Raw genomic sequence first — 13,295 nt, forward strand, 5'->3', positions numbered from 1 at the left:
TTCGTTGTGTTGTTTTCTCGAGATCCTGAATTAATTATGTCATTATCTCGGAATATCGGTTTTGTTTTCTCGAGATCTCGAATTAGTTGTGTTGTTTTCTCGAGATCCTGAATTAATTATGTCGTTATCTCGGAATAACGGTTTTGTTTTCTCGAGATCTCGAATTAGTTGAGTTGTTTTCTCGAGATCCTGAATTAATTATGTCGTTATCTCGGGATAACAAGGTGAATAAAAAAAAAGAGGGCCTCTCTCGGCTTCCGTAGTGTAGTATGCAGTGTTTGACTTAAACCAAATAATGAGCCAAGGTAATGAAATAAGAAAATGTTGATTAAGACTTTAAGATGATTACAATATCATTAAACATCACAATATACTTACGTTCATTTAACATAGGCCGACTTGCGACCAGATCGGTTTAGGACCGGTCAGTCGTAACCAAACACAGTTGTAAGTCGACGACTACCTGTACTCACCTGCGTATTGTGCAGTTTAAAAAGATGTGGTCGGCTGGTGTCGTGTGCCTCGGAGGAAGCACCTGATGCCCAGCGACCCTAGTTGGTAGCCGTTGTCTGGTGGATGGGATTTGACCATATCAAAAATTTGGGGGGAAATTTAAAAAAAAAAAAAAATTAAACATTGGTTCTTGTTATATGATCTCACTAATGCCACATTTGGTACTGCTAGCTAGAAGAAGAAATACATTTCAGAATTTTTAATTGCTGTCTTTTTAGATCTAACGTGCATGCACACACGGAGCATATTGTACTTGAGAGAGCACAAAAACACGTGCATTGCAGGCATTTATTCATAGTCGCAGCAAAGATAACTCTGTTATGGTGTACTTTCTCCCCGGGAGTCACAGTGAGACAAGTCAGTCATGGCCGTCTACGAGTTCCTGTATCCAGAAGACGGTACATAGTGCTTTCCAGTTCGGTGTTTGGTTGGCTTCACATGTTTTGGGGAAGCACTTGTTAGCGTTCATGCTCCCTTTTTGGAAGCTGTCCTATGATGCTGGAGCCCGGGCTGGTGGGTGGGAACTGGGGAGAAAATGGGGTTAAATTGCCTCGACCGCTTTGGTTTAAAATTTGCCATGTCTCTGTGTGCGCAGTAAGTCAGATATGTCTCGGCTAAGACTGGCAGCAGGCAGTGCCATTTTGAAACTGGCACAGGAACCCTGCTACCACGACATCATCACACCAGAACAGTTCCAGCTCTGCGGACTGGTCATTAATGTGAGTTTTACACCTGAAGCTCTCCACACACACGCCAACATGCATGTGTATGTCCTGACTTGAAAATGTTAAAAATCTCTTTTTCCCACAGGACGAGTGTTACCAAGTCCGTCAGATCTTTGCTCAGAAGCTCCACATGGCTCTGGTGAAGTTGCTGTTGCCCCTGGAGTATATGGCTGTTTTTGCTCTGTGCGCTAAAGACCCAGTTAAAGAGAGACGTGCCCATGCCAGACAGTGCCTACTGAAAAACATTAGCGTCCGTAGGGAATACATCAAACAGAATCCCATGGCCCAGGGTAAGGAGATGTATATAAATGGAATACATGTACAGCTTATCTATAACAGATAATCATCATCACTGCACCTTTCCACTTGCATGCGGTACATACAGCACATCAAAGAAACTCTTCTCGACTGATCTAACGTGGATCGGAGTGAACCAGATACAGTACCAGTCTGGACACTTCAACATTCACGTGTCCAGACGTTTGACTGGTACTGTATCTGTATAAAGCTTGGGGTTTTTTTTTCATTTACGTGCATAACTATGATGTTTTGTTTTTTTTTTAAACTTGCACACAATGTGATGATAGCAGCAACTAATAATAAAAAATAAGTTATAACAATATACTGTGATAATAAACGTGATGTGACTGGTTTCAATCTGTCAAACGAGATTCTAACATTTCCACTGAATGTTTTAATCACGGTTGAGGCGTGGCAATGGATGCAAGTGCAGAAGCTAAGGCATGGAACAGTAATGATGAATCGCGGTACAGATTTGACGGTGTGAATCGGGCGGCGTAATAGTTTTTCCCAGCTGTAATTGCATTGTTTAGATTAGGGATGTTAACCGATGACCGTTTGACCGGTGGTTGACCGAATCAATGTCAACTGGTTAATTTTTTTTTGGTTGTCGGTTAAAAAAAAAAATCAATCGTTTTGAAGCTGCCGATTTTGGAGCATGCCATGCGGTGTAAGGACGACAGCTGACGAATCAGAAACACCCATTCAGTCATGTCCCGCTCTCCCGCCCCAGTTAAAGACAGCTAACAAATCAGAAACGCCCATTCAGTCATATCCCGCCCTCCCGCCCCAGTTAAAGACAGCTAACAAATCAGAAACACCCATTCAGTCATGTCCCGCCCCAGTTAAAGACAGCTAACAAATCAGAAACACCCATTCAGTCATGTCCCGCCCTCCCACCCCAGTTAAAGACAGCTAACAAATCAGAAACGCCCATTCAGTCATATCCCGCCCTCCCGCCCCAGTTAAAGACAGCTAACAAATCAGAAACACCCATTCAGTCATGTCCTGCCCTCCCGCCCCAGTTAAAGACAGCTAACAAATCAGAAACACCCATTCAGTCATGTCCTGCCCTCCCGCCCCAGTTAAAGACAGCTAACAAATCAGAAACACCCATTCAGTCATGTCCCGCCCCAGTTAAAGACGGCTAACAAATCAGAAACACCCATTCAGTCATGTCCCGCCCTCCCGCCCCAGTTAAAGACGGCTAACAAATCAGAAACACCCATTCAGTCATGTCCCGCCACAGTTGAACACAGCTGCCACTTGGCGAAAGAAAAAAGTGTAGACACAGGCTTTTTAGCTTACAAATTACTATTCTGTTGTTTTTTTTTTTTAATTATTATTAGAAGGCACATCGAGTTTAGTCCTGCCTTGGCCAGTGCATTCTGAAAGTATGTTTCGGTCTGTAGCCAACAATGCATGTTATTGCAGATCATATCTCTCCACACAAACTAAAGGCGCAGATGCCGACTTTTTCACGGCTGACTGCACGATTCAGCCGTGAAAAAGGCGGCATCCGCTAAAAGGCACGCCGTTTGCATCCCTGTTTAAACTCATAAGTTAACCGACTTTAACCGGCTAATGAGGCTCTGTGGTCGGTCAAGATTTTTTTTTTAGTTTTCGCCATCCCTAGTTTAGATACCAGAGGGTGCAATAACATCAAATAGCAGGAATGCGCATGACTTCAGCACAGGCAGAAGTAATGCAGCACTAATGTCGCTAAAACACACAAACAGACCGAAAATAGAAAAGAGGAGTTGTAGAAATAGATTTGAAAAGAAACCCGAGCTCTTTCTACAGACTGCTGAAAGCTAAGGAAAGTGGAAGGTAGTGGAATGTTCATACGAGTTTATTAAGAAAAGGAATATTTGTTATTGACGTATTTTTTTAGTAAATGGATTAGTTAATTATTTAATAGACTGTTATATCTTGCTACCATTATAAATTTGAAAGTTTCTGCCCAAAGAGAGTTGTGCGCCCGTTGATGAATTATAGCTGTCTAAGCTGCAAGTTTTACTTTTATTCTCTCTCTCTCTCTCTCTTCCCATGATTTTGACAAGTATAGATTTTGTTTTTTTGAGATTTCTCAGATTATTATCCCTCGCCCAAACGAAGGTTGGCGGGGGATATAGAAACGGGTTCCGGTCGTCTGTCCGGTCACATTTTCGTGCCATATCTTTAAAACTACTGAAGATATCTAAATGAAACTTTGTATACATATCAAGCAACATGTGAATTTTTGCCATTTTGGATTTTTGAAAAAAATATATATATTTCAAATTTTTACATAGAAAATAGATTTTGACTTAGTTTCGAAGAGCAATGTTCGTTTCCAGAGCATATATCCAAAACTATTCATGATACGGATTTGAAACTTGGTATAGACCCTTTTCAGTCACGTGACCTTCGTAAACGCGACCGCCATTTTGGACATGTAGTGGACTTCGGCTCGAATCAGTTTGAATGCGAGGAAGGCGACAAACGAAAAACATAAAAGAAAAAGGAGCGAGATGCAGAAAACACCTTCACTATCCAGCGACGTAGGGCATTTACAGGGCGAGCAGAGGGAGAGGTATTTGCAAAAATGGAGGTTAGCAGGCTTAGAGAACGACGTTTACCTGCTTCCACCAGGATTGTTCACTGACGTACGGAAGTACACGAAGCCCTCGTCTTTACCTGACTTCGGCCCACATGATCTGTATACCTATGTCGTTAAAAACCCATCGCCATACACATGCACGCCAACGTCCGAGGTTCCGGAGCGCGCTCTGGCTTGCTCCAGGAGTGCTCCGGCCGAGGTTACGGAGCGCGCTCCGGCTTGCTCCGGAGCAAGCCGGAGCGCGCTGCTTAATTTGAGGGCAACCTCGGCCGGAGTGTGCTCCAGAACCTCGGCCGGAGCACTCCGGGAGCAAGCCGGCGCGCGCTGCTTAATTTGAGGGAGAGCAAGCCGGAGCGCGCTCCGGAACCTCGGACGTTGGCTCCGGCAGCTATTTACACTGGATCCGGTGTAAATAGCTGCCGGATCATAATTACAGTAAACTAGTAAATACAGTAAAGGAAAAACTTGAGACTGAAAGGTTTTAACAGTCATCCAAATGACTGAACGTAAACATTGCTACAGTAACATACCAGCTACTTGTTGACATTAGCTAGTCAACAATAGCTACTACAGAAGAACAAAGAGGTTACAATGGGTTATTTTAACCTATTTGGTTACACACTCGCCGCCACAGAATGTTAACAGCAATGTAATGCCTTTTCTGGCTAATTTTATTCGTCTTACCTCCAACAACGTGGTCACTACACAAGCGCTGGTATGCCGAGGGCTGCCAATCTGTTAATGGCCGCTATCCATCTTCTCCGTCGGGATCCGATAAAATGATAACCCTTGCCTTGTTTGTTGATGGTTACTACATCCAGGTGCACAACAATATAATGGCATGATGGAAGTCTTGCTGAAAGTAAAAACTTTCTTTGCTGCCGTTCCTCAATGCTGGCTGTGGTAAACTACTGGTAGTACACGTCCAAAATGGCGGCCGCGTTTGTCGTGACGTCACGTGAAAAGGGTCCATACATGTTAACAAGGTGATGTAGATGTGCCTTTCCATAATAAGAAATATCAAGGTGTGCTTGCTTTCTGAAATCAACTTCCCTCATAGTTTTTATCCCCCACTGGTCGAAAGGCCCGAAGGGGGATTATGTCGTGGCGATGTCTGTCCGTCCCAGGAAGGGTACTCACCTTCTGAAATCAACTCCTCTCACAATTTTTGGAGGAATTCCACGAAACTTGACAGGCTCCTTTGTTATATGTCGGTAATACGCATATTGCAATTTCGTTCATTTCACTTGTATTTTACCAGAGTTACAGCCTAGTTCCCAGCCGGGGATATTGTGCTCTCAGAGCACTCTTGTTTTTATTGCATTGTAAATTGGTATTGAAAATCCCTTTGGGGAAATCCTAATAGTTATTGTATTTTACTCCAACCTTTACAAATTTGGGTAAATAATTACTGTTGGCTATTAAGAAAATGAAATAAAAGGGTTGGGGTTTTTTAGTAACAAAATAAATATTTAAGTTGATGAAGAGGGCTGTTTTTTGTAATGAATTTTTCTTTTAAATAGTTTTTCCCAAAAATATTGTGCAAATAGTGAACCCAAATATCATAAATTGACTTAAATCGTGAGTTGGGTGGGTGGATTGTTCCACCTAACGGAAACCTTTTCACAAAAAGTTGTATTTTTCACAAATCTATACCAGTAAATGATGTAATAATATCGCAACGTCTTTTGAAAACACTGATAAAATAATGATAATAATAATAATTTTTAAAAAAGTAAACGTGCCTCTCTTTCTCCCTCTTCTCCAGAGAAGCTCTTGTCCCTTTTGCCAGAGTATGTGGTGCCGTATATGATCCATTTGCTGGCACACGACCCGGACTTTACAAAGCCACAGGACTTTGAACAGCTCAGAGACATCAAAGAGTGAGCGTTCCCCACACACTCCCATGAACAGAGATGATTGAGATGTGTATTTGCTGCTACGTTGGGTTGATTTTATAGCCAAACTACTTCTGCCCCTTCTTAGTTGCAGAGGGGAGGTGTGATGTGGTGTTTTCAGCCTGCTCTCTCTCTCTTCCTTTTACCAGGTGCTTGTGGTTCATGTTGGAGGTGCTGATGACGAAGAATGAGAATAACAGTCACTCGTTCCTAAGAAAGATGGTGGAAAACATCAAGCAGACAAAAGACGCTCAAGCACCTGATGATCCAAAGGCCAACGAGGTCAGTGAGCTGCGGCATTTCGCGCACCTAAATGGTTTGTGTCTGAACGTTCACCTCGGTCTTGTTTTGAGCTTTTCGTTTCGCTTCTCTCATGGTCAACAGAAACTGTACATCGTTTGTGATGTGGCACTGTTCGTCATCACAAATAAAAGTACTTCCTGTCATTTGGACTCGCCGAAAGAGCCTGTGCTGCCCGTTAAGTTCTTCACTCCACCCGATAAGGTAGTGCTTCCTTCAAAATGTATTAATAGTGCATTTCAACCCTTTAAAGTACACTACCGTTCAAAAGTTTGGGGTCACCCAGACAATTTTGTGTTTTCCATGAAAAGTCACACTTTTATTTACCAACATAAGTTGTAAAATGAATAGAAAATATAGTCAAGACATTTTGTTGGCCATTTTGAGCATTTCATCGACCCCACAAATGTGATGCTCCAGAAACTCAGGCCCTGTCCACACGGCAACGGATTCTGGTGAATCTGATAAAATTGTTTATCGTTTCGGCCTGGCGTCCACACGGCACCGGCGTTTTGGGTGCCCCAAAACGAAATCTTTTGAGAACAGGTTCCAGAGTGAAAAAATCTGGCAACGGAGCCGTTGCGAAGTCGTCTGGATGAGTAGAACGGATTTGTTTACGATGACGTCACAACCACATGACTGTGAGTGCTTCACGCCGGGTAGAAGTGTAACGAACTCGATGCGAGTTGTCAACAAATCCTATAACTTGGTTCATGAAACGCGCTTACAAAATATTTTCACTGTGAATATTTATTGTGTAATGGTGCAAAGTGAGAGAGAGAGAGAGAGAGAGAGAGAGAGAGAGAGAATAGCCCTTAGGGCAGAGTCAAGCCCAGCAAAAATAGGGAAAAAAAAAAGGAGCGATCTCACCTCTTCAGATGTTGGTTTAAGTCCGACAATACATTCCTCAAAAAGGGCGTAGAAGAACAAAGTAATCCATCAACATGTAGCATTCAATTTATTCCAGACCATTAAAGAATTCTGGAGGATCTCAGAATGTTGGCGTACCGGCTTCCATCTACCCCAGTTCATTCCTCTTTCTGCGTCTCCATTCAAAAAACGAGCACGTGATTTAAAGGGACTATATCCATAGGATAGGGAGTGAGAAAGTGTGTGCGTGTGACAGTGACAGGGATAGTCATTGTCAGGGATGCAAACAGCGCGCCTTTTGGCGGATGCCGCTTTTTTCACGGCTGAATCGCGCAGATCCGAATTTTTGGGGGGGGGGGCGTTGGAGTGTCTGATTTATAATTTCAAAGTAAATTCCTCTGGAGCGCACCTGAATTTTTCCAGTGAGCAGGATCAGTAAAATCATGTAAAAACAGTTTAAATCAGGAAGCTGCGCACATTTGTGCAGCCTGAGCAGCAGGACTGCGCAAATGTGCGCAGCTTCCCCATTTAAACTGTTTTTTTCTCATCCTTATACTTCCTGTTTCATGGACTGTAACGGATTTGCTTATTTAGTAATTTTAATACAGAATTTACTTTGAAATTATAATCAGACACTCCAACGCCCCCCCTAAAAAAAAAAATTCGGATCTGCGCGATTCAGCCGTGAAAAAAGCGGCATCCGCCAAAAGGCGCGCTGTTTGCATCCCTGCATTGTGCGCATGCGCATTTATGCGCATACGTCTACTTCTATTGTTCTGGTGTCTCCGATGGGACCATCTTACAGCGCACGTAGTGGTGTGGCATGTGTATTGCATCAATTTCAGCAAGCGTTGCGTTGCCATATGAACCTGATATTTTGCTGATCCGTTGCCCATATGGACGCGATATTTAAAAAAAAAAATCTCGTTGCCGTTGTTGTGTGGACAGGGCCTCAATCTGCTCAAAGGAAGGTCAGTTTTATATCTTCTCTAAAGAGCTCAACTGTTTTCAGCTGTGCTAACATGATTGTACAAGGGTTTTCTAATCATCCATTAGCCTTCTGAGGCAATGAGCAAACACATTGTACCATTAGAACACTGGAGTGATAGTTGCTGGAAATGGGCCTCTATACACCTATGGAGATATTGCACCAAAAACCAGACATTTGCAGCTAGAATAGTCATTTACCACATTAGCAATGTAGAGAGTGGATTTCTGATTAGTTTAAAGTGATCTTCATTGAAAAGAGCAGTGCTTTTCTTTCAAAAATAAGGACATTTCAAAGTGACCCCAAACTTTTGAACGGTAGTGTAAGTGTGTGTGTGTGCGCCTTGTAATCCAGCATGAGTAGGAATTCATTGCGGTGACTGGCTTTCCTTTTCTCAGAGGAAATGCGCCCGAGCCTTCACCCGCCCTCGTCTTTCCCCAAGGAACTGGTAAATGACCAAACTGGGATAAAAGCACAGTAACACTAATTTATCCTTCTCCCTGTAGGACTTCATCAACGACAAGGACTATCTGTCTGCTGAGGCCAGAAATGTCCTGCTCACTGGAAAAATTCAGGTGCGCTCCAGAGGCTTTTTTTTTGTTGTTCAATGTTCTTTACGTGCTACTGAATATATGTGAAGTTTTGCATCAAGATAATGATGATGAGAAAATATAAACTAAGATGACTGATTACATCAAAATCTGTCGGCTTGCTGTTGTTATTTATCGATTTGACTCCGTGTACCGCTGCTCGTGTTCTACAGCAACAGCCGAAGCAGACGGGAGTGTTGGGAGCAGTGAACAAGCCTTTAGTGGTTACGACAGTACGCAGACCTTATACTAAATCCACAGTTTCCAACAGCGGAAGCAATGCCAGCACAAACTCCCAGCCTGTTTCTCCGGCAACTCCGAAGAACAAGTACGGTGCTCTCATTTCCTCTAGCGTATACTGTTTAACGTAACATCCTGAGGGGGAGAAAAAAATCTCCTCTGTATTTCTTCTTGATTTAAGGGACACGAGTTCTAATGCATCAGAAGCAGGAGCAAGAGAGAACGAAGAGAATCCACAGATCGTCAAAGCGGATGGTGGAAAGAAGGTCAGTTTATTCAGATTATTCAAGTGCCACAGAGCCACGAGTCACAAAATGCAGACGTTTTTTGGAATATTTTCTCTCTGTTATCCTTGAAATAGGCTGGCAACATGAATACTACAGCGCCCTCCACAATTATTGGCACCCCTCGTTAAGATATGTTCTTAGGCTTCTAATAAGTTCTTTTTTTCTTTTTTATAATATAGGACAACAGTGCAAAAAAATCGAGCCTTTAATTCAAGTGCATTTATTCAGTGGGGAAAAAAAATCCCACATTAAGAAATAATTCTTTTACATGAAATTGTGTGCCACAATTATTGGCACCCCCGATGTTGATACTTTGTACAACTCGCTTTTGTCAACAAGACAGCACTTAATCTTCTCCTATGGACCCTTTTCACGTGACGTCACGACAAACGCGGCCGCCATTTTGGACGTGTACTACCAGTAGTTTACCACAGCCAGCATTGAGGAACGGCAGCAAAGAAAGTGTTTATTTTCAGCAAGACTTCCATCATGCCACTATATTGTTGTGCACCTGGATGTAGTAACCATCAACAAACAGGGCAAGGTTTATCATTTTATCGGATCCCGACGGAGAAGATGGATAGCGGCCATTAACAGATTGGCAGCCCTCGGCATACCAGCGCTTGTGTAGTGACCACTTTGTTGGAGGTAAGACGAATAAAATTAGCCAGAAAAGGCATTACATTGCTGTTAACATTCTGTGGCGGCGAGTGTGTAACCAAATAGGCTAAAATAACCCATTGTAACCTCTTTGTTCTTCTGTAGTAGCTATTAGCTAACGACATTAGCTAGCGTTGTGTTCCTTTGCTGTTGGTAGACTGTAGGACAGATCAGAGGCAGTGTCCTACAAACAGCGCTTAATTTGAGGGGGAGCAAGCCGGAGCACGCTCCGGAACCTCGGGCGTTGGCTCCGGCAGCTATTTACACTGGATCCAGTGATCCGACACCTCTCTTGACTATGTAACAAAAAAAAAAAAAGATTGTCTTTAGGCTTGCCATCCTTCCACTTGCGAGTGGTAAGTGATCTGCGCTGGGATCTCACACACAGCGGCTCAGTCCCGAATCGTGGCTTGTGCACTTCACTCGCGCGCTGTGTGAGCTGCGCAGGGCTGGAGTGCGCACCCTCCAGAGGGCACTCGCTGTTCAGGGCGGAGTGATTTGGAGCGCAGGATGCCTGCGGAGCCGAGCGTATCCGTGTATTGGTGTTGCTGTGTGCAGACGAATCGTGTATTGGTGTTGCTGTGTGCACACTAATCGCTTTTAAAAACGTTAATCTGATGATCCGCTGATACGGTCTAATATAAACATGGGCTAAGTGTTCAAAACAAGAGGAGCATGTATTTGTCTCTTAAATCCAGGCCGTTCCCTGTAATCTGTAACACTGGGTTGGAGAAAGTAATGGCAAATAGTGAGTGCACAAACCATAGAAGGTAAACTGTACACAGCGCCAGGGCAGTGTGATGGTATGTCTACTTTTAGATTGTGTTAGCTTATCAATGAACACACTCGTCACTCGACGAGTTTCACGTCTTTACGACGGATACTTAAATGTGTGTTAGGTATTACTGTTGCAGTCTAAGCAGTCATTGTAGCAGCTAGATGAGCGAGAACCGAAAGGGTCTGTGCCATAAACCGTTATTTCTGTACGGCGTTGCTAATGTGTCGTTACTGTTGTTATTTCTCCCTCTGCTCGCCCTGTAAATGCCCTACGTCGCTGGATAGCGAAGGTGTTTTCTGCATCTCGCTCCTTTTTCTTGTATGTTCTCCGTTTGTCGCCTTCCTCGCATTCAAACCAATTCGAGCCGAAGTCCGCTACATGTCCAAAATGGTGGTCGCGTTTACGAAGGTCACGTGACTGAAAAGGGTCTATAACATTTCACAAGATGCAGGGCTAGAATTTCGTGAAAATTTGCAGGAATCTGTTTGGATTCTCGCAAAACCGTTTTGCGAGAATCCAATAAAATGTTTCCCATAACTCATAACATCATTCACGACCTTGCCTCTATATCTGAAAAAGTAAATTCAATATTCTCTGTAATTGCATGTCTTGATAATTTATTTATTTCAAATTCTGATGTTCATTTTAATTTGAGTGTAATTTTATTAACGTAAAAAAATTATCGAATTTCTCATGTCAGTAACCTGTATTTTTGTGTGTTTATCATATATTTATTCATTTCATTGGTCGTCTTTCTGATTCCGAATGACTGCACTAGTGTGTGTGTGTGTGTGTGTGTGTCAGACTCCTGTATAGGCTATATATCATTATATGCGTGACGATCATCGACCGTGAAACAGAATGCCCACCATGCTTTGATTATGTCATAGTGCAGGCTGCATGTCTGACACCTCACCTTGACCGCGAAATCGTCTTCAAAGTCGAAGTCGTAATTGTCTAGTAGGTCATCGCCCCACGCCTGTAAACCGCGCCGCGATATTCTTTTCGTTTTTTCAACGGATTTCGAGGTGTTTGGCTGACTATCACTTGAGCTGGAGTACGCCATCTTGTTATTCTTGACAACAAAAGCCACCTGGCGAGTACTCGGCGGACTAGATGCAAGCGACACCAAGCGAGTGAAACACACTTTGCGCACGCGCAGAACGTTTGTTTATCGAAACCGAAACCGTTTGTGGAATTTTTGTGTTGAAGTGATTACTTTGATATTTTACGATAAAATTACGATATTTCTTGAATATTTTGCACGAATCCGTTGAGATTCGCCTGGGGAACAATTTACGCGAATACTCACGCGAATCGATTCGCGCCAAAATTCTAGCCCTGCAAGATGGGAGAATACAGAGAGACGGATATTCGATCATTCCTCTTTGCACAATCTCTCTAAATCATCCAGAGTCCTGGGTCCTCTCCTGTGCACTCTCCTCTTCAGCTCACCCCACAGGTTTTCAATTGGGTGGAGGTCTGGGGACTGAGATGGCCATGGGAGGAGCTTGATTTTCTGTCTGGTGAACCATTTTTGTGTCGATTTGGTCACGTGTTTCGGGTCATTATCTTGCTGAAAGACCCAGTGACGACCCATCTTCAGCTTTCGGGCAGAGGCCACCAGATTTTGATTTAAAATGTCCTGGTATTTCAAAGAGTTCATGATGTCCTGTACCCTAACAAGGTTCCCGGGGCCTTTGGAAAAGAAACAGGCCCACAGCACCACCGATCCTCCCCCATACTTCACAGTGGGCATGAGGTGCTTTTCCGCATACTGTATTTTCTGGACTATAGAGCGCACCTGTATATAAGCCGCATCCGCTCTATTTAAAAAAAAAAAGATGTACAAGCCGCACCGGGCTATAAGCCACAGATATCTATGTTGAAAAATTAGATATTTACTGCATGTACAGAACGATTTTGTACTGTAAATGTACATGTATGTACCTGAACAGATTCTTTCCGAACAGTGCCTTTTAACACGGCAGCAACTTTGCTGATTAAAACGGAACAGAACCAAGAGAAAATAACCGGTATTTATTTACCTTCATTTCTCCTGTGTTTGAAACCACAAGTCACTTTAATCATCTTCGCTGAAACCCATGAAGTCGTCTTCTTCAGTGTCGGAGTTGAACAGCCTCAGAAGCGCTTCGTCACATCTGTCTCCATCAGTCTCGCTCTCCGTGTCACTGTCATCCTCCGGTGAAGTTAGCTCTGAAGGTGCGCCGCTCTCTTCGCGTAGCAGTCCAGCCTTTCGGAACCCGTTGGTGATGGTGGATTCTTTCACAGCACTCCACGCTGTTAGGATCCACTGACAGACATCAGAAAAGGATGCTTTTCGCATGCGGCCAGTTTTTGTGAAAGACTTCTCACCACTTGTCATCCAAGTCTCCCACTCAACCCGGAGTGCAGCTTTAAATGCCCGATTCACACTGATGTCAAGTGGCTGCAAATACTTTGTTGTACCTCCAGGAATCACAGCTGGAATGGAGTTTGTTTTCTTGATCGCTGCTTTCACAGAATCTGTGATGTGAGCCCTCA

At 43.4% G+C, this 13,295-nt stretch overlaps 1 protein-coding gene across 3 annotated transcripts in view; it reads left to right on the forward strand.

The window, feature by feature from the left end:
- The window catches only part of pds5a (PDS5 cohesin associated factor A), a 162,708-nt gene that overhangs the window by 143,315 nt on the left and 6,098 nt on the right, over positions 1-13,295 (forward strand). For all 3 annotated transcript variants that reach the window (XM_060916509.1, XM_060916511.1, XM_060916510.1), the window contains exons 24-31: positions 1,109-1,232; positions 1,324-1,528; positions 5,909-6,023; positions 6,188-6,320; positions 6,423-6,542; positions 8,703-8,771; positions 8,960-9,114; positions 9,208-9,292. In XM_060916509.1, coding sequence (XP_060772492.1) covers positions 1,109-1,232; positions 1,324-1,528; positions 5,909-6,023; positions 6,188-6,320; positions 6,423-6,542; positions 8,703-8,771; positions 8,960-9,114; positions 9,208-9,292 — 1,006 coding nt within the window. The remainder of the gene's footprint in view (positions 1-1,108; positions 1,233-1,323; positions 1,529-5,908; positions 6,024-6,187; positions 6,321-6,422; positions 6,543-8,702; positions 8,772-8,959; positions 9,115-9,207; positions 9,293-13,295) is intronic.

This window comes from Neoarius graeffei, chromosome 3 (assembly GCF_027579695.1).
Source record: "Neoarius graeffei isolate fNeoGra1 chromosome 3, fNeoGra1.pri, whole genome shotgun sequence".
Taxonomy (NCBI): Eukaryota; Metazoa; Chordata; class Actinopteri; order Siluriformes; family Ariidae; genus Neoarius; species Neoarius graeffei.